At 33.1% G+C, this 25,502-nt stretch overlaps 1 protein-coding gene and 1 long non-coding RNA gene across 2 annotated transcripts; both read right to left on the bottom strand.

Moving 5' to 3' along the window:
* Positions 1 to 6,782: 6,782 nt before the first annotated feature.
* LOC132606232 (uncharacterized) lies at positions 6,783 to 10,085 on the bottom strand. The gene is made up of 4 exons (XR_009569645.1): positions 9,488 to 10,085; positions 7,757 to 7,918; positions 7,149 to 7,305; positions 6,783 to 6,985 (listed from the first exon to the last, which is right to left on the bottom strand). It is a non-coding gene; the product is annotated as an uncharacterized LOC132606232 (long non-coding RNA).
* Positions 10,086 to 10,437: 352 nt separating this feature from the next.
* Positions 10,438 to 16,286, bottom strand: LOC132606231 (GDSL esterase/lipase At1g71691-like). The gene is made up of 5 exons (XM_060319635.1): positions 15,801 to 16,286; positions 13,033 to 13,157; positions 12,247 to 12,486; positions 11,280 to 11,529; positions 10,438 to 10,927 (listed from the first exon to the last, which is right to left on the bottom strand). The coding sequence occupies exons 1-5, from the start codon at positions 16,135 to 16,137 to the stop codon at positions 10,701 to 10,703; spliced, it is 1,179 nt and encodes a 392-aa protein (XP_060175618.1). The 5' UTR covers positions 16,138 to 16,286; the 3' UTR covers positions 10,438 to 10,700.
* Positions 16,287 to 25,502: the final 9,216 nt, after the last annotated feature.

The following is a 25,502-nucleotide window of genomic DNA, read 5'->3' as shown; positions in this document are numbered from 1 at the left end:
TTGATCCGAAGGAAGAAACTACTATAGCCATTGCATAGATATTTTCCCAGGGCTGCCAACAAATTTGTTTGATAAGGAATTGATGTTGGTCATGGCTAATGCAGTTGAAAATTATTGGTGATCAATAAATCCACAAACAACCAAAGAAGACCCAGTTGTTCCATGCACGGTGAAAGTGGAGGTCGACTTATTGAAGGGATTACCAAAAAGAATTCAGAAAAAGTTTAATCTAAGTGGAAAACAATTTAATAAAGATTATTTTCCAAAATAATTGTACCTATTGTAAGCTTCAGGCCATGACATGAATGGATGCTTGGTATTACATCCTGAACATTAACCTATAAAGGAGGAGAACAAGGGAGAAGAGAAGACATTTGCTACTTTAGGCCAAATTATTCCTTCTTGTTCTGCTTCTACATTTGCTTCTATTGATAAAGATGACGGCCTTAATGAATTTTCCATCTGGTCTACTTTTTCTAGTTCCCAACCACACTATAGCAAGAACATTGATAGAGTTCAATTCTACTTGCAAAAGGCGACAAAGACAAAGGATTTTTTCCATTGCAACGGTGGGACGACAACACAAAACAGCTTTCCTTTCTTTCGGTAATGGCTCGAGACTTGCTAAGTGTGTCAATTTCGACCGTTGCATCAGCGAGCGAATTTAGCGAAGAAAGGCATCAGCTAGGAGACACATGTCACTCCTGAGTAGCAACGCTTTGGAAGTTCCAGTATATTTCAGAGATTGGATTAGATCGGAGCAAAGAAATCAAAGATGCGCATAAAAAAATGTATATGAGCCGGAGGATGAAGAAATTGGAGATATATTGGCAAGTGGAAATTCATCCGATGATCCAATAGGAGCAATACCTCACATTGACGTAGAATAAGTTACAAAAATTGTGCAGAATGTGTGAATCATTGAAGAATGTACTCTTTGTTACTTTAATTTAGATTTGCACGTTTAATAACAAAAATAAAACTTGTAAATTAAATTGTAGAAGTATTGAATATGTTGATGTTTAAGCCTATAAGGTATTATTTTAAGGAAATATAAGGCACTTAAGCCTTTGAAGTTTTTATGTCACGACCCTAATTACCGATCGTGCGGGCACCTACTTTATTATCACTAGTGGGTAAACCCTTACCCGTTAACCCATTAATCACTAGCCCATTTTAAATTCTTTAATCATTTATTAACAGCCAATGTGCATGAATAAATAAATATAAAAAGTCATCACTAATAGATAATATAAGTGCGGAAGTCTTAACTATTACACCCCCAAAATCTGAAAGTCATCGTACAAAGACTCTAACTAACAGTGTCTAAAGAATTAAGTATATCTCAAAATAATAACAAAGAATGTCTGGAATAAAAATAGACATCTGGAAAGAGAGATCTTCAAGTGGCATGGCATGGATAGAAGCTCACCCTCGGATCTGATCGAGCAAACTAGATAGCTAGAGATGTAATCTGGATGAAATCTCTAGAACACAATCTGCACTCAAAAAGGCTGCAGCAAGGTAGTATCAGTATAAACACTATGTACCGGTAAACATTATAGGCCGACTAAGATTAGTTCACGCATATAAGTATAAAATCAACAGGATAAATAGATAGGCACTTAATACTCAAATCCAAGTCACAGAATATCCCATAGCAGAGTCACAACCTAAGATGAAGCTTCTAAATCACAAATCTGTCTAGTCTCAATAATCTCACCTGATAAGCACAAGCCCAAGTTCCTTCCCTAGATAGAGTCACTAATCCACAAGTTAACTCAGTCAATGATCATATCAATATCACCACAGCCGTTTCAGCAAACACACCAAAATCAGAACTAAACGAGCCATATAATAATGCAGAATAAAATGTAATGATGTGCAATTCAAAATATGATGATTTACAATGCAATGTAATGTAACGCACTGGCCAAATACACACTGTACACACATGCTACTGATGTCATAGCTCAGTAGTCATGACCTGCAGGGGACCCATGGTGTCTGTGTACCCTCGTTCCGGATCCACTCCTCGAACCTGAGTCATAAATGCTCCACCCCAGAAAGAACCTCGGTCGCGGCCATATCAATATACATCTCGTCTCCGAAACGGATCTCGGACCACGAGCCCATAATCCAGGTCACATTTGTGCCTTTATATATATATATATATATATATATATATATATATATATATATATATATATATTCCACTCGTTTCCGAAACGAACCTCGGACCACGAGCTCACAACTAGCCTTAAATAGGATTACCAGTTCAACAAGAAGATTATATTAACTTCTTCACTAATTACACATCACAATGTATGTCTCAATGTATTTCAGTTGATTAGTATGTATGGACTATGAACAATTAGCAATATCAATGTCAACACAAGGCATTATGCCACAAGTCTTCCAAACCATTTCCATCATGTATGAGTGTATGAATGCATAAATGAGTGTGAACGTGGTAAATCAATGCAAACCAATAAAGCAACAGTGAAGGTACAAGTCACAAAGCCACAAGTCATATCAAGACTTGGATCAACTCAACCATGAAATGAATCATACAAACCGTCTCAACCAACATAAGAGTCTATGCCCCTCTTTACTTCCTCATATAGCAAGTACACCTCATAATTAAGTCTTGTATCCCCAAGAAACTGCACTTTTCTATATATTATCATCAACAGTAAATCATACATCAAGTGTTCATCTACGTACTATCATAAATATATAAACCACAATTCAGGTCTAAAATTAGCATCCTTCCTTTCTCCGATAATATATGTCACAATAAGAGAGAACTGAGCGCAACACAACAATTTAGGTAATAAGTCTAATCACAATAACAGGGCAACAAGCCACCATCATCAATAATCAATCTAGTAGAAATCCATCCCAAATCACCACAATATGAATACAATTACCCCTCATATTTCAATACATAACGTAATGGCGACGAGCCCACAAAATCAGAAGGCATACCAACCTAGCTAATATCCAACCAAAACACCATGTCTGAAGACCTAATCATGCTTTCTCCCGTCAATTCTACATAATACATACATTTCGCTAATCAGAGTCTAACTAAAGTAAGCCATAACCTACCTGGAATACAGAACAGCAACCACGAACTACTCCACACGAGCCTTCTATTTTCGAAGCGCCTCATAACGATCAAGCTCTAACAATATGATGCTAAGTAAGCAACAAACCATGTATTTAAACAAGAACAACAATTTAGGGAAGAAGACCCACTTACTTCTACCCTCTTCAATGGATGAAACCATCCTTTAATGGTGAATTTATCATAACTTCTATCTCTACACTCATTAACCTTCAATCCATGGGTTTCTAATCAATTTACCCTTTCAAACAGATTTTAGGAGAAAATTATATTTTTATTAGAACCCTAAATATCAACATGCAATTTCAGTCACAAGAAATCAAATTCCCTTCCTAGAAAGTGACAATCTATACTCCTAGATGATCAATCAACAACAAAATCAACAACCCACCAATTATTTAAGGGTTTACTAATTCTAGGGTTCTAGGATTTTCACCCACCATTGATGGACCTTAAAATAATCATGGAACTTGAAGAAGAAAGGAAAAGGAACAAATAAATATGGGGACTTACCCTCCAAGATGCTTTCACCAAAGAATGGAATGAATTTTGCCTCTCTCCCTTGAAAACTGACTTTAGGTCTTGAGAATAATGGTTCAGAGTTAAAATATAAAGATAGGGCATTCTTCCCCCGTCGGTCGCTATAGCGATCACCATGGAAGCTGCAGCGGTCCCGCTATAGTGGCCCTTTGGTTGCTGCCAGCGGCCAGCTGGAACAGGCCGCACTAAAACATGAATAACTCCCTCATACGGAGGCCAGACGCGACGATTCTTTTTCCTTTAGCTTTGTAATTTCGATACGGATCTAATGGTTCAAACCTCACCCAAAACAAAGGTCGGATGATCAATCTGGAGCTGTTTCTATCCACAGACCTCCGGCGAAAACATCGAATACGAGCCCGACAAAACTCAAACCTATCTGAAACTCTTTGAAACCTCACCAAAGGTTGTGGACAAGTTCAAAATCATCATATTAACATGTTAGAACTTCCAAAACATTGACACGGGGTCATCCTAACCCGACGTTGACTGTGGTCAACTCTAATTCGCTAACTTAACTAGTTTCTCAATCAACGACTCAATTTACACTCAAACCTTGCGGAAACCAACCCAATGACTTCATTAAGTCATAGATCATACTAACGGGACTTGAGGAAGGGTCAACGGGTCAAAACACTATAACGACCAAACGGGTCGTTACATTTCATTTAAATATAATTATGTTTATAATTTTAAAAAATAAAGTTTTAAAATAATTTAACTTATAACAAGTCTTTTCTTCTTGTAAGTACTAAGAAATTCTATTTAATAAATTTTCAAACTATAAGTCTTTTATTCTTATAAATACTAAGAAATTATATTTAATAAACGATCAAACTACAAGTTTTTTCTTCTTATAAGTACTAAAGTCATATTTAATAAACTGTGGAACTGTCGGTCTTTTCTTCTTATATAGGTACTAAGAAATTATATTTAATAAACTATCAAACTACTAGTTTTTTATTCTTTTAAGTATTAAAAATTTATATTTAATAAACTATCAAACTACAAGTCTTTTTTAAATATATATTTTATAATTTCTTACGCAGTTTAATACAGCAGTCCATCCTTTTTGTTCTGAAATCTCCATATTTGCTTTGCAGTGTATCCAGTATTTGCTTAGCCGTGACACGAGGAAACTTTGCTGAATTCGTTAGACTCAATGCTACATATGAGAATCCTCATTGCCTTAGACATCTTGTTGGTGTTATTGATATCTTCACATAATATTTTTTATGTCCTCCTTGAATGATGTCACATATATTTTTTATGTCCTCTTTGAATGATGCTCCGTAGCTTCGGATCTTCACTGATGATAAATTCTTGCATTCTAACTCTTCACCATCCATGTTATTTTTCATTGAAGCATGGTGGTCTTGTTGATGTTTGACCTATTTGAAATTCTTGAGGTGCAGCTATATCTAATTTTTCAAGGTACTAGTCTTCATAGAAAGATGTAGCTCTAATACCAATTGCTAGTTTGGCTACGATCACCTATGCACCTAGAGAACCAGGTTGTCGGAACAATTATATGAGAAGGTAAACTTACAGAATAAGTAAATCAACACAAAAATTTTAGTGTGCAAAACTCCTTGCTGAAGGGAGAAAAAACCACGAACTACCTTTGAAGGATTTTTCCAAACTCTCCACTAAACACGGGAAACTTTTAAGGTTACAACGATTTGTAAACCTAAAGAACTATTTCAAACAGTCCCTGCCCCAAAAACCTAACTATTACAACTCAAGAACAGAATGATAAATCTTGATAGGAACAGGTTCTTTGAAGTTGTCGTAGTTGATTTCTTTGAGACTCTTGGTTTTGACTCTGCTCTCACTCTAGCAATCTATCTCTTTGGTTGTGGTCAAGCTCCAAAGCTTCTTGACGTGCTGCCTTTATAGGAGTGAATGACCGCCTTCACTTATCCAAATCCATCCAAGACTTGGTTCCATTAATTGTACGAAATCAACTCTTGTTTGACTTGAATGTTTTTCTTTCCTACTTCACACGTATTCGGCAAACCTTGTTCCTATTTTCATGCTAATTTCATGTGTTCAATTTATGATAATATTTTCATATGTTGAACTGCAATTCCTTGTCAAGTAGGAATGAGTCAAAAACTTTCAATTCTCCAAGTCTGCACAAGATTGCTTCTTCTTCCAATCTCCGGTTGTTCTTCTAAAGGACCAGTTCCTCTAAGCAATTTCTCTTCAGTTGTGACTGCTTTACCATTTCCTTTTGGAGATCTGTTAAGGATTTGGTTCTTTTTCCATCTTCCTTCATTCTTCCTCGTACTTGATTGTCTCTTGTACAAAAAATTTCAATCATCAAAACTTCATTTAAGCTTCAAACTATTATTGAGACCACAACATTTCAACATGGAGTAAAACTTTGATTGCATTTTGTGATGCAGATTAGGCTTTATGCCTATAAATAAGAAGATCCGTTATAGGCTTCATCATCAAACATGGATAGTCTCTCGTATTGTAGAAATCCAAAAGTAGAATACAACATCAAGGAGCTCTACAGAAGAAGAGTACAAGAGGATAACAAGGATAGTGGTTAAGCTGGTATGGTTGACAGCATTGTTTAAAGAACTAGGAGTAGAAGTCAAGCTTATTGATATGTATTGTGATAGCAAAGCCATTCAAATATCAACAAATCTTATATATTATGAGAGAACGAAACACATTGATATAGATTGTCATTGCGGAAGGATTGATAAGGACGCAGCACATAATTGGCACCAAGGAGCAACAAGCAGATATCTCGACTAATTCTTTGTTAAGATCACAACATGAACATTTGGTTTCCAAGCTAGGAGTGTTGATTTTCTCCCACCTTCCAGCTTGAGGGGAGTGATGGAGATAGTGTAACTTGAGCTGAGAAGTTCGTTGTGATTAGTTAGGTATAACTGTAACTAGTTAGTCAACTAATTATTGCTTAGGCTAGCAGTTAGTTGGAGGAGTAGATAGTTTGTTAGAATATTGCTAGCCAGTATTTTAGACTAGATGTTCGATGCCCATGCTATGCACGGGCCCAACAATTTAAAAAGAAGTAATAGTCCGATTTTTATGATTTTTTTTTATGATTTCACAAGCACATAAATGATAAATAAAACATAGAAAGCAACATTATACGGACCCAATAAATAATTTCAAATTATTGTACAGATCCAAAAAAAAAAAACATCAGAGTCTATGCATTTAACATGTCGAACTCTGCTCATACTCTATATATATCCATACAACACTAATTCATCAGCACACTTAAAGTTGTGGACTATTTGTGGAGGAGTTGCTTCTTCAAATGGTCTACAACAATTTAAGAATGAGACATATGTTAGGCCAAAGGAGGTAACCTGAAGAAACTTCACAACAAAGATAAGTTCCGCAAGACGTTGCAATTCAAAAATTGTATTAGAACCTAAGCACCATTCGAGAGATGTGAGAAATATAAAAGTGACAGGAGACTTACCATGGATAAGCTCGAGCAAGTAAAATAATTCAGCTCCGTCATGCATCTGTCGTACATCTTTGTACACAATTTATATGGCACCTTTACTCACTATATAACTTCTCTTACCTACCTCTTCTTTCACGCCATCCATTTCTTCTGTCCATTGCCACCAACACTTCCAAAAAAATAACTAATCAGTTTCCATGGGAAGTACAGATTATTTGGAATGGAAGTGTAACTGTGGAAGCACTTATATTTAAATGTGCGTGCTCTCTCGTTCATTATCTTAATGAGATGCTACTAATTCATGCATTTTCATTATTCAGGAACATCAATTGTAATATATTGAGCTGAATAATTCCTCCAATAGGAAGACCCTGATTTGCACAGACACATTAATAGTACTTAAGCTTTGTAATTAAATCTGTTGCTTCTCTTCATAGTATACAATATTCAATGATTCCCGAAATAACTGAACCAAACTGATAATATAAATATCTATCTAAAAATTATAGATGCATATAATCAATTATGCAATTCATTCTTCCTTGTTATCCCCGAAATTATGTGTACATAATTTACACGTAACGAAAGCATAGATGATCGAAAGTAGAAGAGTGATAAACCTCTGGAACAATCAAGTTCAGTCTTAGACATGTCAGATGCTCGCGACGCTCCTTCACGCAAAACTCAACAATCTTAAACAGAGCTTTCAACTGTGACACTCTCCACGCGTACTCCTTCGTCTTCCCACTCACGTACATCTCCCTCAGTTCCTTCACAATGGCCTGCACATCAATCACTTGGTGCTTAAGCATTTTATACATAGGTTTTCCGAATTTTGTATATAAATACATATAGCTTGAGATGCGGTCCATGCCTCCCTCGAAGGTAAGCATTGTTAGGAAAATATATTCATATCCATCTGGTTAGTATAAACTTAACTTTGGTCAGAAGCAAAAGCAACTTGGCTCCAAGGAAAACTAAAATAGTAAGGTAGACCTAATCCCAGAACCATTACCAATACGAACTTCATCAAGATTAGGAACTACCCTAATACCTTGCCTTCATAGAGAAGTAGAGATCATACAGAAACATAAGAAAACAATTGAGAAACTGAGAGAAGACAGAATATAATGAATTATGTTGATCCCAACTTTTGAGAATAATGAAGCTTCCATTTCACCCTACGGCACTTTCAAATAAGATGTTCATAATAAGGAAATCAAAAGACGAATTTTAGGGTCAGGATATATAGGAGTTGAGAATTAGCACCAAAACAATTATTAAACGAACTGGAAAGCTTTGTACCTAGTCAAGCTGAAGCATTTATACTCTGAAGACATCCATTTTTTTTAATATATACCGCAAGATCCATATTCCAGACTGACATACACCTAATTTTATGAGCCAATGCAGTAAGCAATTAAATGTCAAGAACCGTGCTCTAAATATAAGCCCCTCTCTCTCTCTCTCTCTCTCTCCAAGTTGTTGTACCCAAGACATCATTGACATTCAGAGACTGAAAAACAAGAATATCTTAAGTCCTTAGATATAGGGATACAAATAAAGATGGTGTAATCATGAAGAGGAAACAATCTGCTATGATTAATCACTTTGTATAGAAGAAAATAATCACACGAAGGGCCTCCTGTATTTTATTTAGTAATTTTCATATAAGCACTTATACCGCTTTGGTTCCACCACTTTATATGACATTTTTAGTTTTCATCTCTATAAAGTAATTTCAAACAAACTTTACACTTCATTTTAACAGTTAAAGCAAATTGCTTTTCAAAATGAGGTTAGCCATTACTTGTGGTTCAAGAACTTCTAAATCGTCCTCCCAATTTATTCGTTGATAATGGTGGAATGAGTTATAACCATTTCTGAAACTCATAGTCAAGAATAAGCCCTTCATTTATCTCCTTCGGTAAGCTAATTTTGTTCGGCAAGATAAGCGAAATCTCATTCAATACCATATTTTCCACTCAGCTGGGAAAAAAGAGATTCAACATACCATATCCATAGTTAAACTGAACTTTAGAATAATATGCAGGATTCATAAAACTCAAATCTCTTTTCCCTTAAGCTTCAACAGATCACTAAACCAAACACTTTCTTGCTTCATCCATATACTGGTACTACACATGTATTTCATAATACTACATATAAGCAAACTTAGAAAAACTCATAGGTTTAAAAATGCCAAAATCAAAAAGCAGATGGAGAAATCTAGAAATAAGATAATAGCTAATGACCAAAGAAACTAAAGAAGAAAAGCTGAGACAGGGCAATAATGAGCAAAAGGACTTACAATCAAAACTCAAATTTTAATATCAGAAGGGAATATATACCTGTACCCGTGACTTCTGGTCACCGACGGCAGCGTCCTTCGGGAGTTTACTCAACGGCCAAGACTCTTTCCTTATACAGTAACCAAATTCCTCTGCTTCGCAGTATTCTCCATTTTTTGAAAACAGTAAGTACACAAATAGGATTCTCGGAAGCCCTACTTAGTCCTTTCATTTACAAATTTCAATTTATCTCCATGAAAAACGCACAAACAGCATTCTTCAAGTGGAAATCACCGTACTGGATTATTAGATTAAATAATTTTCGTCACAAAATTTCATGACTTATGAATGGAGATTAGCTTCTTCCCCATCGCCGGCGCCGCGCCGTCATGTTTATCTGTTGAATTTTTGCCACCTCAGCACCTTTTTCAACTGTCCGATCAAAATCAAAATCGAAAGGCCGAGAGGAAACGACGCGGTATTTGATAAACGGTGGAGAAGTTGATAGGGGCGTCGATGATGGAGCAGTTAGTACCGGAGAAGATGCCATTTTTTTGGAGAGAGAAAGGGTTAACATTGGTTTTGAAGTGAGAAACTGAGATTGTGAGGCGATGTAAATCCGATGGATGTGCTGGTGGTTCACGTTAACGACACGTTGCTTAATGCTGTTAAAAGTCAAAAATACCCTGAATTTGATTTGTATAGACTAATAGCAGACTTGTGATCCATTGTCTAAACCTCACTCTCCTATATAGTTAAAAAAAAAAAAAAACTAAGAGTGGCTGTATATATAAACTACGGCTCATTAATAATATCTTAGCTTTATGCATTTACATTTCATCTCAGCCAGATGCAATAATTTTCTCTCTAGAGTTCTTTTCTAGCAATCTCTTGAAGATCATTGCAGAATCTGTGGTATGAATTGCTCAACTTAACTGCTTTTACTTAAGTATTACTTTTAGTCACTAGTAAGTTTTGTATCACATTGAAAGTAAAACTTTTGCGCTAACTAATATTAATAGAAATTTATTTGGTAAAAAAGAATAATAGATGATTAACGCATTGAGTACTATTACATAAGATGCAAGGTATTCGAGGAGGGTTCTAACGAGAGTCCATCAAAGTTATTATAGATTATAATAGTCCACTGCTAACATATGTAAATTACCATCCATAGCAAGGAAGACCATGTAATCAAGAAGTTCCCTACTATTTTCTAAGGCCTTCTTTTCTAGATACACTAAAAAATGACTACTATTACATTCCATATCCTTCAATCTGAGAGACCAGCAAGCTGCTCAATATTTATAGGATAAGTAAAATTTGGACCTCCATAGAAAGCCATACTCCCAAGCAAGAGGTTGACTGCAGATGTGGGGTGATATGCATCCCAAAATAAGTACTCATTTCTGTTTGGACATGGTGTTTGGAATGGAAGACAAGTTACTTCCCCTTTGTTTTTCCCTAGGCCACAGCACCCACGATCTATCACACTGAACCCTGTCACAAAAAAAAAAAAAGGATCATTCATATAGAAGTTATAGTTATTTGTCCTCTATCTATCTACCTCTACTTTGCTATTTTAATACAACTACTCTATTCCACTCGGGCAGATTAATTACTTCTAAAATTTCGTCAGGACAGAAAGACTATTGGATAAGTTATTCTTTTTTGGATTGACTAAAACAGAAATAGTGTCACACAAATTGGGACGGGAAAAGTAATTAAGACGCCCGAAGTGTCAATATAGGATGGAGTTTATTTAGCTAAAGAGGAATATTTTTCTTAAAAATGTTTTTTCATATATAAAATGGAACTTACTAAGATAAAAAGGGAAATTAATGAGGCATACCATAGGATTTGTGGTTATTAATGATATCCATGAACATATTTTCCATGTCAAGGTAAATAAAGTGGGCACCAGACAGATCCTTGTTGAGTTTCATGACCATTGTCTTTAGTTTGGCATTGAATGGATGGACCATTTTATTTACTAAATCTGAGCATTGACCATCTGTACTTTCTGCTAGCATGCTTGGGATACAACCCATTTGTCCAATCCCAGAAATTATAATTTTTCGAGCTCCAAGAGCGTACAATTTCTGCATATAGTAACAAGTAAATTCTTTAGGATAAAATAAACTTGTCATTTCATATTAATCTACCTCTCTATCTTGATCTTGAAGTTGCATGTACACAATGGCCAAAACAAAAATTTCACTAAAAGAATCCAAAATATGTTAAAGCGCAAACTTTTGAAACTCAAACATAAATCAATAGCATTTTTTATTTATATACACAGTATAATTTTTCAATAAAAGGAATTGAGTAAACGCTCTACTGCCGGTACATTGTATACATCAAACCTCAACGAAGATATACATAATTTAATAGTCTAAGCTACCTACTTTATAACGAAGTTGAAGGATAAAATTCATAAAAATGGAGTTCAAATCATATTAGTATTTCCAGTAAATTTCAAAGACCGAAAAAGCTTAAATCATGGGATAGAAGTGTAAAACCTATAGGGAGAGCCTTCACTCACATCACGTGAGCATTTATTGCTCCACTATGTAGAGGTGCTCAAGTTAAATTTCAACCAAATAAAAAGCTTATCTTAAATTAAATGATGCTTCAACGGCCAAATTTATTAGAATTAAAAACCCGGGGGACTATGATATAGAGTAGAATTAGAAATAGCGCATAGTTAAGAGAAAAAACAATTTAGAGCGTGTAGGAAGTATATGAATCCTTAATTTCAAAATTTACAAAAGTGTTAATGATTCGAAATCAAAAAGGGATGGGGAAGGGTGACTTACTGTCAATTGAGTTTTGTACTGATGAATGAGTAATTCAGCAAACTTTTGAGGAGAGTATTGATCTTGACTAAAGTAAGCAGGCATAATATAATTATTGAGGTAGTCATTGCTGCCCATCCCCACATAGAACATACACTTGGGGATTGCCTCTTTCACAACTGATGCACTCAAATTTTTTACCAAACTCACCAATGTGTTTTCAAAGTTTTTGATTTGATAACTGAATGGAATTCTCTCCACCTGAAAAAGAAGAAAGCTCTAACAAAATTATTTTTAGTCATAATTAGATAATGGTCAAAAACACGTCTCGCAGTTAACTAGGCCAACTATCAGTTGTTCCTTTTTGTACCTGAATTATCATATACACAACTAGGTGTGTTTTAACACATAGATGGTGATAATTCAGGTAGGAAAAGGAAACAACTGATAGTTCAAGTGTGAAACTCGCAAAAAACTGATAGTTTAGGTGTGTTTTTGACCATTAACTCTTTTGTTATTAGTTGAAACAAAATTCAATTTCAACTTTGTTTTCAACAAATAGATCTAATTACAGATTGACATCACAGTGGTTTAACCATTTGGATTTAAATTCTATGAACTAACAGTATAGAAATATTTACACCTTCAGGTTTTTTATAAGAAAACCAGTAAATCTCTCTATGATGAACTTATTACACTGATGTTGTAAAAAGAATCTTTATATTTTCAATAAGTATACATGTATAACTTTAATGTTTTCTTATAATGCCCTGTATGGAAAATAATAAGATGAATATACATACTTACAAAGTGAAAGCCCGTAATATCAAGGATACCAGCAGCAGCAGAGGCATAGTTCACTCCGTAACGCATTTTATCGACGTTGAAGGGCTCTGAATATGGTGGAAGCAGAGGCAATCCGAGAAGGTCAGCTGCAAGTTTTCATACAATTTTAAGAAAACGTTACGCATGTCTAACTCAAGTGATTAAAGATTACAGACAAAGTAAAAATATGTTACACTATCAATTGATTCTAACTTCTAATTATTGATGTATATCAGACATATTTACCTTTATATAACTCATAAATATAAAATTCTGTAAATACTTTTTTATCGCACCAGTGAGAATGCTTCAATTAAGCCCTACACATATACTCCCTTCGTCCCATAATAAGTGTCACCTTAGGAAATCAAGACATAAATTAACTAATTTTTTTCAATTCTACCCTTAGACAAAAAATGACAAGTTAAAGTAACATCTAAATGATTACTGGACAAGCCACATAGTAAGTTGGTATTGTTTGATTCCCAATGTCAAAAATATTACTACTTGTGCATGCTCTGACATGCTCTAATAAAGAGAAAAAAGTAATTTATTTTTATCACATAGGGTAATTTAGTAAACTTCGCATTGCATTATTAATTTCTTAATATGCGTGTTTTTAGCTAAAGTGACACTTATTATGGGACGGAGGGAATACTAATCTCTTAACAGTGGCTTAGCGATCGAAGAGTATGGAAAAACAATTATGAGAACCAAAATTCGAATCCAAACTTCAGGCAAGAAGTAGCATGTATGTATTCGATAAATTAATTGATGTTCCCACAAATTAGCTCGAACATCACCATTATTAGACTAAGTATGAACTTATTGTCACAAAAGAACATCACTAAAATTAAGTACCAATATAAAACATTGGATCCACATCCCGTAACGATTAATATCGGATAATCAAGATATTGAGTACTTGAGACTGAACTTTTGAGTCAATGAGTCAAATAAAGTTTAATTAACTTCATATGATCGTCTATAAGGGGAGAGAAGAACCATGGACTTCTCCACCACTAATTGTAAATGTAAATGGGAGAGCTCTTATGTGAAATCTGATGTGATTTTCTAAGACTTGGATTATGCATTAATTACCATTGGTCTTAAATAAAGTGAAAAAAATAGTCAATACATTTTGAATATCAAATTATGAATCTTATATTTGCCTTATGCTCGCTAAGTCAACATAACCAAACAATAAATGCATGATAATTGTTTTCATATAAATATTTATCACTTAATTAAAGTTAATTGGTGTATATCTTCCAAGTAATTTATGATTTAACTTTGACAAATTAATATGAACTGATCTAAAATAATGATTGCAGATAAGTTTTCCGCGAATGCATAGCTGGCTCTTTTTTTCTAATACTCCCTTTGCTTCAATTTGTTTGGCTAGAACTAACGTTCCGTGTGAATTCGGATATAGAATCTTCAATATTTTCAAAATAAAATTTGCATATTTAAAAACTACATAAAAAGTATTATATGTCACAATAGCTAACAATTCAAAATATTTAGAAGATATTTGAAAATTTTATGATCGAAGAAATTATCCTTTGACTATCCAAATAGTAACTAAAACAAACAAATTGAAGCACATGTTTTCCGTAGAATATAGAACCTTTCTATCACTTAGAGAAACACATTTTCGTGTCAAAAAATAATAATAATAACATGCCTAAAATTGACACTTATAGTTCATAATTCATATATGACCTATTTCAAATTCATCTCTCCTATTTAGGTGCTTTTTCCGTGTTTTTGTATAGTAGTCCTATATCATTTTGACGTTCAGAAATTAGTTGGTCTATGATCTTTGAAAATCCATAAATAAGCAAGACATAAATCATAATTCAGGGAGAAAACCGGAAACGATATATTTTGCTCATATCAATTTATGTGACATCGTTTAGATTTTGAGGGTTAAACATTAAAATAAAATTTACATATTTGAAAAGTACATAAAAGAGACTATAATTTACAACAATTGATAATTTATAATGTTTAAAGCTATACGAAAAACTGGCAAAAAAAGCTCGTTTGAACAATTCTCAGTTTCAGCACGTTTCCAAAAAACGAAAAGAAGTATAGATACTGTTAAAAGTACCACATCGGTGGGTTAAAGGGTACATGGTCTCTTTAATATGACTTGGACAATCCTATTTCCTTTGAGGTAGTTTTTGAGGTTAATTTAGATTCAAGATCTATTCTTTACATGGTATCAGAGCTTGGGCTACCCAATTCATTGTTTCCGATGTTGGGGCCCCATATTAAAATTGTCGAGTGTCTCACATCGGGGGGTTTAAAGAGTACATGATCTTTTTATATGAACTTGGACAAGAGTACATGATCTCTTTATATGAAATTGGACAAACTTCCCCAATGAGCTAGCTTTTGAGATTAAGTTGGACCAAAATCATATTCCCAATAAAATTTTATTTTTAAGCTTATAAAGGTTGACCCAAAAAAAAAACACCGCTTCTTCTTTGATTAAGGACCGGAAGGAAAACACACTAAAACTAAAAGGAAGAGTGATCCAGAATTAGCAAAAAAACAGCTGAAAAAATGAAAGAGACGAAATGTGATAAATGTTAAATGATGTACATTAAATCACAGAAACAAGAAAATTTAAGAGACAAACAATAACACCAATAACATCAAGCATAACAACAATAAGAATAAGAACAAAAACATCAGCCAAAACAAAAACAAAAAAAAAAGTGAGGAATGGAAGGACTTACCGATCTGATCAAGGATGGTGTAACCATTAGAAAAACGTCCAGTAGGGCCACCAAAATCAATTCCATATGGAAAATAATTAGCTTTAGCAAATGTGAAAAGTTTGTTGTTGTTTCCACTGTCTATCAAAGAGTCTCCAAAGGCAAATAAAGCTGGCACCAAAGCTCTCTTCTCTCCACCACCACTTGACGGTGCCGGTGCTGGTGCTGGTGCTGGAGCTTCATTATCGCCCGGAGCAAATGAATCATCATAATCATATTCATAATCGCCTTTTACTAGAACTAAACTTGTTAACAAGAAAAACATCATGCAAAACCAAGAAAACCTTAACTTAGACATGTTTTTGTGTATGTGTGTTGTTATTGTTTGTCTTGAAGTTTTGTTTTCTTTGCTTTGTGAGGTGCTAGAGGTGGAAGTGAGGAGTGAAGTGCTTGTGAGTTGATAGTTTTAAGAGTTGAGAGAATGTGATTTGAGACACGATTTATATAGGAGAAAACTTAATGACAAGGTTTTGCAAAAGTAAAGCAAAGATCATTTTTATTTTTTTATTGTAAAAGTTTAGTTATGTTTACATTAAACCAATGAATGCAAGATGTAAATTTTTTATAAACATTTTTATCACCTTAACCATGGTTAAGTGATGATAATCTTTTTCACTTTAATTTGTATTCCCTCTATCCCAAGTTATGTGAAGGTGTTTGACTGGGCACAAAATTTAAGAGAAAAATGGAAGACTTTTGAAGCTTGTGATCTAAAATAAGTCGTATATTTTTTTATGATTACAAACTATTTCATTAAGCGAAATGGGAAGTTTAAAGTTAAATTGTTCTAAATATAGAAACATGTCATTATTTTTTAGATTGACTAAAAAGAAAAGAACATTAAATTGGGATGGAGCGAGTAACTACTAAGGTTCAGTTGTTTGGTTTAGTGCAAGCGTTGAGTGCTAGTATGTGTTTGTATTTTATTTTTTTTCCGCACATTTCTTGAGAAAGATAATTTCATAGTCTTTCCCATTAGAATATTTATCTAAACTACCCTTTATTTCTCCTTTAAACGTCTCATTTAATTAACACTAATTGAATCAGTAAGGATAGATTGGAAAAACCCATTATAAATTACTTCTACATTTTTTCTAAAACATTAAATATTTTGAAATAAATTTAATTTCCAAAATTATTTTTTGGGACTAGAGGGAGTTTCAATTATCCTGGTTTACTCTCTTTTTCTGTTCTATTATTTTCAGTAAATGAGTTTTGATTCCAATAATCTTAGTTCTGTATTTTGAACGGTATTCCCATTTGCTAGCTCTGCTACAGGACTTATGAAAAATATGCCAGATGGAGTTATTGCTCAATTAGTGATTTATTGGTTGTTACGCAGAGGATGGCATTGTATTTAATATATTAGTGGAAATAACGTTCAAATTCATACTCATCAAGGCATTCAAATATTAAATGAATCATTATTAAAGTCTGACAAGTATCTATACATGGGAAAGAAAATATTCTTTACTTTAAAATGGCATATGTCATTTAATTATGATGTACTGTGAATCATATTCATGAATGTGGGATAGAATTTAAATTAAACTAAACTTTAGGTTCACTAGCTATTTTGCCATTTACAACAGATTTCTATTTTTGTAGCAGGCGTCATAATCATCCTTTGGTTAAAGAGTATTCAATTACGGATTCAGAAATTTTAGTCGGTGTATCCACTATTAGTTTTTGACGATGTATTGCTAATTGGTATCATATTCTTCTTTTTGAAGAAAAATTTACATGTATAGGACATTTTTCATAAATTTTTCAAATCGCACAAGAACATCACATGCCCTCGGTAAAAAGTTACAGTGTAAATATAGGATAGATTTTATGTATTTATGTACATATATTAATTTTTGAATATCCTAAACAAATGCAAATATTAGTTTAAGCGGTCCAAAGTGTTCAAAATTGTCTCAACTCTTAGTTACATAATTTAAGGATGAAAAGATAACAATGGCTAAAGAATTTGTACTAACGTATGATCTTTAACATGTCTAATGGTGTTTTTAGTGTATGGCTGCATTTCTTTCGAATCGGAAATGCGGAAAAAAAAAATTGGCTATAGAGATTACGTGCGTTCAGAAATTAATACAGACATAAAGAGCTTCAATAGAAAAATCATTTCGATCCAATCCATTCTTATAGTTATCTACTCGATTAGTATAGCCTAAGTAATTTTATAGATCAATGAATATTATATTCAATTAATAATCATCACGATATCCCACTCGTTAGTATTTTTTATTATTAACGATTTAAAGATTTTCAGAGTATGGAACTTCGTAAAGGTCTTTGATAATGTGAGGCTAGTTTTAGAAAATGTCACATAAATCCATACTCGAGGGAAATCTGTTACTAATTGTCGATTAGCAAAAGACTCGTCTAGAAAACGTGCACCATGCATTCTTCACAAAGCAACAAATACAACCTTGCCAAGCACAAGTCAAATGTATTTTAAGAGTAATAGTGAGGAACTTGTGACTGCTATGCTGTCTTTTTCCAAGAGAATTTCATTAACATTTTCAATTGTTCTTTTCAAACAGGTCAGCCTGTTGTCAGGCTTAGGCCTTGTTTGTTTTTTATTTTTATTTTTTTAAGATTAAAAGTGCAAATATATCCCTCAACTTTGCAATGTAGAGCAAATATACTCCTCGTTAATAAAGTGGTGCACATATATTTCTGCCAGTTACACAAATAGTGCAAATATATCCTTTTCGCGGACGATTTTTTTAAAATAAATTATGTAGTTAATAAAAAAAACATTACGTGGCTTTAAAAAATAACTCTATCCAAAAAAAATAATTCACCCATTTGTTTTAGTAGACTTATTTTTTTAAAGCCATGTAGCAACTTTTTCTAGTGGGTTGTCTAGTTCGTTTAAAAAAATATCTTTGTGGCTTTAAAAAAAAAAAAGTCTACCCATTTTTTTAGTAGACTTATTTTTAAGCCATGTGTAGTAGCTTTTTCTAGTGGATTGTCTAGTTCGTTTAAACAATATCTCCATGGCTTTTAAAAAAAAAGTCTACCCATGTTTTTAAACGAACCAGACGCGACCCACCAGAGAAAAAAAATTACCACATGGCTTTAAAAAAAATATGGGTACACTTATGTTTTTAAAATCACATGACATTTTTTAATTAAAAAATGAGATGCATGGTCAAAAAAAAAAAATGTCAGTCAAAAGGGTATATTTCCACCATTTGCTTAACAGCAGAGGTATATATGCCCCACTTTTTAAACGAGAGGTATATCTGCTCTACAGCGCAAAGTTGAGGGATGTATTTGCACCTTTTTCCTTTTTTTAATATTAAGATGTTTGAATCGAAATACATAATTAATTATTAAGATATTTGAACACTTAATAATTAACACGGTCTGTCAATATATGAATGTGACCAATATGTATTTTTAAAAAATATATATAACACATAAATAAAAAATTAATATTATATCCATAAAATAATAGCAACGTTTGAATTTACAAAATGTGATGACAAAAAAATATTTGCTTAATGACGCATATTCAATAAGCTAGGACGCGAAAATAGTCGGCAGTGATCGGTGTAAGGTAGTATTCTCTGCCATGGATAGGGGCGAATCCACCGTTACCGTATCGAATTTATCTAAACTCAACATTTTCGACGCAAAAAATAAATTTATGTATAAAATTTAATAAAATTACAATAAATAATAGATATGATGTTAAGAATGGTATTTAACCTTTACTTGAAAGAATTCTAAGCAAGAAGATGAAGAGAAAACCGAGAAAATGGGTTCAAGTCTTAAATCGACAATGTCAACATCTCCTAAGCCTATTCGACATCAACATTCAAGAGGTGATATGGCTAAATCAACAATGTCCAATGTTGACGAACATTACTACTATATAGAAGCATGGGTTTTATCCATGCGTGTCGTTAATCACCTTAAAAAAATAAAAAAATAAAAAAAAATAAAAAAAAAAAGAAGAAGAAGAAGATAAGGTGGGCCCCAATCTGAAAACACCAAGCAATATAAAGAAAAAAAAGTGAAATCTACCATCTCCAAACTCATGTAAAAAAAAAAAAAGATGAACCCCATATTAAAAAAATTAAGCAATATCAAAAAAAAAAAAATGGACCCCATATTAAAAAAAGAAAATGTGCACCCCATATTAAAAAATCATACCCCCATTAAGTCAATAATGGTGGATTCATTGCCACATGCGTATCAATCCATTAGTGGAAGCAAATGAAATTATTGTACAGCAAAAAACATGGACCTCATATTATTGTTTTTCTTCAAAAGGTTAAGTAGTCAAATCATACAATTTCCTTTCTTTTCTTATATTAGCCTGAGATCTAATTTAGATATTTAGCTGTTGTATTTGCTATTTTGCGATGTCATTTATTTTTTATGTTCACTAAAATAAATATACTTAAAATATGTATATTTTAAAATAAGATAAAATTTAATTACTTTTTCATTTTTATTCTTACTCTAATAAATGTGAAAAGAGATTAATGTCGTAAAAGAAAAAATAATATTAAATGGAGATCAAATAATGAATAAGGTAAATTAGTCAAATTCTAATTCTAATTGACGTTTCCTTAAAAAACCGTGCAAAGACAACATGACAAGTAAAATGAGTTAAACCAAGAATATTTACCAAAAATTAAAAAATAGTTGTTCTTCGTTTCAATAGAAGGCTAGGTGGCTTATCCTTTCACCATAGCAGTTGTAGTTTTGCTAATTTATTTATTGCCATTTCATTTCTGCATTTGATTGCTGCTTATATTTGTTGGGTCATTGCACTTTGGTTATCTTATTTATCTATAGTAGTTAATGCTCCTTTCTTTCCGGACTGTTCTACCTTGACTTTCTCGCTTTAGTTATTCCTTGTTTTCATATTGTTTTCGATATACTGGTCCTATCTGACCTTTTGTCTTGTTTTCCTCTCTTGAGCCGAGGGTCTTTCGGAAACAGCTGCCTTACCTTCAAGGTGAGGGTTAGGTCTGCGTACACTCTACCCTCCCTAGACCCCACATGATGGGATTATACTGGGCTTGTTCTTCTTGTTGTTGTTGTTGTTCGTTTCAATAGAAAATCAAATTTCTACTTTGTTTCGTTTTAAACATGTAAAAATAATTTAATAATTTGAATTAGAATTATCCAAATCAAAATTTGATAAAAAAATAAATAAATAATTATTGTTTAGGTCCAATCTACATACATTATCAATAGAATATTTTACACCTTTAAGTTAATCGAACTATAATTCAAAGTATCAACTGATGCTTAAATATTGCTATTGTTTTATCTCAAAGAGAGGAAAATAGTTGTAAATTTACTTGGCATAGCTTATATTATTACCTATTTATGGAACATAACTAAACTTTACAATAATTATATTTAGTAGCTAAAATATAACATATTTACTTCCTATAGCTACCATTTTTTTACCACTCATCTGATAACTCCCCATACTCCTAAATTTAAGCCAAAAAAATGTCCCTCTCTCCTACCCCCCCCCCCCCCAAATACACGTCATTATGTCCACTATCCCTTAATTTACTCCAATTTCAAATCAGTTTTACAATAGTTTAACTTCCTTGTTTATCTCTAATTAACTACTCATTAATTTCACTCATAATTCAAATCTAATTCCCAAAACATGTAAGATTCTTTATTGATTTTTACGTTTCACCGTGTATTTAACCTATATTTTCGGGTGTTTTTATTTTTTATTGTTTTCGTTTGAATCAGCAATGCAACTCTAAATAATTAATTATCACTGTTTGTTCTTGGTTGTTTGTTGTTAGATTCAAGTGATATGGCTAAGAAAGCTTCTACTTCGATGAGGACTAGAGGTATAGAACTCGAATTTTCAATTCCTAATTTTTCTTTGGGAATTTCTCAACATGAAACTGTCATTGCAGGCTCTTATGCTGAGAATCGTTCAAAAAAAATTAACAATCCTAGGCGTTCTACTGATTATGTTGATTCCAAGAGTAAACAACAAGAAAAAGTGAAAAAGGTTTCTCAAATGGAGAAACAAAAGAAGAGAAAGGCAGGTAACAATGTTGCTAATGTTAAGGGCAAAAATATTGCTAAAACCAAACATAATGTCGATGAGGATGATGATGGAGAGGTATATTTATGTTGTATTTTCAGTATATTTAGTTCGTTTGTATTTTTTAGTTCAGTTATTACAGATCTGTGACTTAACCAGATCTATATTTTATGTGCATTTAAAGTATATTTTGTATTGTTATTTTTTTCACATGTTTCTTCAGTTAATTCGTGTTTATTGTTCTTCACCATAACTGTAATTTTTAAAAAAATTTAAGTATATTTGTGTATATTTTGTTGACAGTTATTACAGATCTGTAATTTACATATTTAGTCAATATATGTCATTATATTTTCAGTATATTCATATATATATTTACTGTTGGGTTACATTATATTTTTTCATTGTCAATCACTGTTTTGTTGTATATTTGTATATATTTTTGGTTGACCCATTTTTTACCTGATTGTGTTCACTGTTTTTTGTCAATCATATGTGTTTTTTGGCATGTTGTTTCAGGTATCTAAATTTTTTGTTACCAAGCACCCTGCTGTGGCACCATCTATGTGTAGATTCACGAATGGTGATGTAATGCAAGATATTAGAGGCAAACTAATTGACGCACAAATGGATATGTTCAGGAATACTTGTTTCAGTAAATATCTCAGAATGCAGCAATTGGATGTACAAGCACAGATTTTTCGGTGCTTTATGGTCAAAGAACTTAGGGGCAGCACATATAGGTGCTTTACAATTGAAATAAATGGTAAAGTTTTGCGTTTCGACCTTAGAGAATTTGCACTGATCACTAGGTTAGATTGTGTCTCTGATGAAAACGATTTTGTATATGATAACTCACAACCGAATAGGCTTATGGTTGAATATTTTGGTATAAATAATGAGAACCAACTGTCAGTTAAAAGACACGAGCTTATTGAGTGTTTCAACAAGACAGTTTGGGATGATAAAGGAGAGGACACAGTCAAGATGACAATATTGTATTTCATAAATACGTGGGTACATTGTGGTGAGCCAAACTCAACAAACATACCAAGAATCCATTTTGATGTTATAGAGGACGAGAGATATAATGAGTATCCTTGGGGTAAAGAGTCTTTTAGAGAGTTGGTTGTAAGCATCGGGCAGAAATATGCTAATTTTAAGAGATATTATAGGATTCATGGGTTGTCACTGGCTATGCAAGTTTGGCTGTATGAATATTGCTCAAAAGTCCCGTCCACCATTGCAGTTAAGACGGGAAATTTAGTTCCTAGAGTTTTGAACTGGTGGACTACGGAAGAAAAACCAGAATTCAAGAAATTGATGGATGGCATGTTCAGAGACGACAAAAACCCGGTAAACCAGATTTTTAACAAACTAAACAGTTATATTTGTTTGTGTCCTTTACTATTTAACCGTTTTCATATTTTTGTTTTTCATAGTATATTTTGATTATATTTTGACTATATTTATTAAGTAATGCATTTGTGATCAATATATTTTGACTATATTTTCCTCATATTTTAGTATGTTCCCAATGTAGATATATATGGTAATGTAGTTTCTATATTTTTTCGTTCACAGTCTTGTAGATTTGAGGAAGTTGTGCCAACACCCGATGAGTTGGAGACGCTTAATTTGCCTCCTGTTGCACATGATATACCAGACGTCAAACATGGAGTTGATTGTGTACATGGTACTGATTTGGTGGACGATGATTTCGATGATTTTAGTACCGCACCACAGCATCTGTCCAGTGGTAAACAATAACAAAGGAGTGGCAATTCTGATTCCCCGCGATGCAAGAAACAGACACAGTTTCCCGTTTCTATTTCTCCTTCTAGGAAACAACCATCACGGAAGGGATCTCGGATAAAAGGGAAAAGGAAACCAGATGCACCTACAGGACCCGAAAAAAATGAGTTTAAACTGATAAGGGAAGAGATTCAGATTTTCAAGAAAGAAGTAGGTGTTTTGTTTTCAATATGGTTTTGTTACTTCATATTGCTTGTGTCAAGTAATTAACAATTCTAATTCTATTTTTGTGTTTCAAAACTGTAGGTGTTTGAGTACATGGATAACAACTTCAAAAAGTTGTTAGATGCATTAAAGGGAAATCAAACAACAGATAAGGTAAAGTTCAAAACTAAAAGTTATGTTCAATAAATACATTATAGGCATTAACAAGCCGGTTTCCTTTTTTATTAATAAGATATTTTTTTGAAGGTCGCTGATAGTAAAGCCCCGTCACATCAATATGATGTTCGCATACAACTCACATGAGAAAAGCCAGCGTCATCGTTTTGATAAAGGGACATCAATTGTCAACGACGTAGTCAATGGCAATATGGTAAAAATGAAAATTATTAACTTATTAAGTTATTTTGATATATGTATTAGAAAACTTTATATTTTTTTTTGGAAAATTTTAAAGGTCGGAGACAAAATGTTGCAAGCTGACTTACATACTGATGGTGGGATTTCTCGAGGCAATCAAAGTGGCGGTGCAGTAAAGGTTTCAACTGAAGAGAATCAAGGTGGTGGTGCAACTTCCTCGAAGAGGAGTCATCCAGTCGTACTCATTTTTTCTTTCACTTTGCTATATTTACAGTATATTTTCAAAGTACAAATCTTGCAATTATTTGTGTTTAGTATTACCTATAGTGTATTTACATATATATTTTCACCTAGTCATTTTTTAGTGTGTCCCATTTGCTGTATCTATTTGTGCTATATTTGTTATGATTGTGTTTATATATAATAGTAGTGCTATATTTGTTTTGGATTGATATTTTAATAGTTGTTTTTCATATATATTTTGACTATATTTTAATTGTATTTTGATTATTATGTTCAATATTACTTATTTTGATTTCTGTTGACTATATTTCAGATATTTTTTTCATATATTTTGACTATATTTAGATGAAACTTTTAACTTTTATAGCAGTGCTATATATGTTTATATGTGTATTTGTTTTACTGATGCCTGTAAATTTATTTGAACCATGTTTTTATTGTTTTAGGTTGAGGCAGTTGGGTTGCCAATTAATGATCCGGTTTCTGTTGTTGATGTGGATAAAGAAACGGGAGTTAAAAGTGATGCAAAAACAGATGGAGTGCCCATAGCATCAATCCCTTTAAATTTTGATGTAAGTACTGAAATTTGACTTTTAAATGTCAATCACATATCGTTTTGATAAGCAATAATTGACAAACACCAGTCGTTTTTTGTTTGTTTTTTATTTCAGCAATCTGGTGATATGGAGAATGCTAATGCTGAATTTACCGCATCAGAGGAAATGATAGCGGAATTGCTAGTCAACTGTCCTTTAGCATCTGTTATTCCTCTCAGTGCTCCTCTAGTACTACGTGATGATCAAGCTGATTTGTCAAGTTTAAGGACCCCTCAGAATCCGGACGATAAACGGGTAACGATCCCTCAGTGGATGATTCGTGATTCTCAGATAACAACCCAACTTGGAGTACAACCAACAACTGGACAAAGTTCAACTAATGAAACTGAACAACAAGTTGGAGTACAACCGATCATTGGCCACAGTTCAAGTGATGAAACTGGACAACAAGTTCTTGTACAACCA

The sequence above is a fragment of the Lycium barbarum genome, chromosome 8 (genome assembly GCF_019175385.1).
Source record: "Lycium barbarum isolate Lr01 chromosome 8, ASM1917538v2, whole genome shotgun sequence".
Classification (NCBI taxonomy): Eukaryota; Viridiplantae; Streptophyta; class Magnoliopsida; order Solanales; family Solanaceae; genus Lycium; species Lycium barbarum.
Note: the sequence above shows the minus strand (reverse complement) of the source record. Positions and strands in the feature narration are given on the sequence as shown.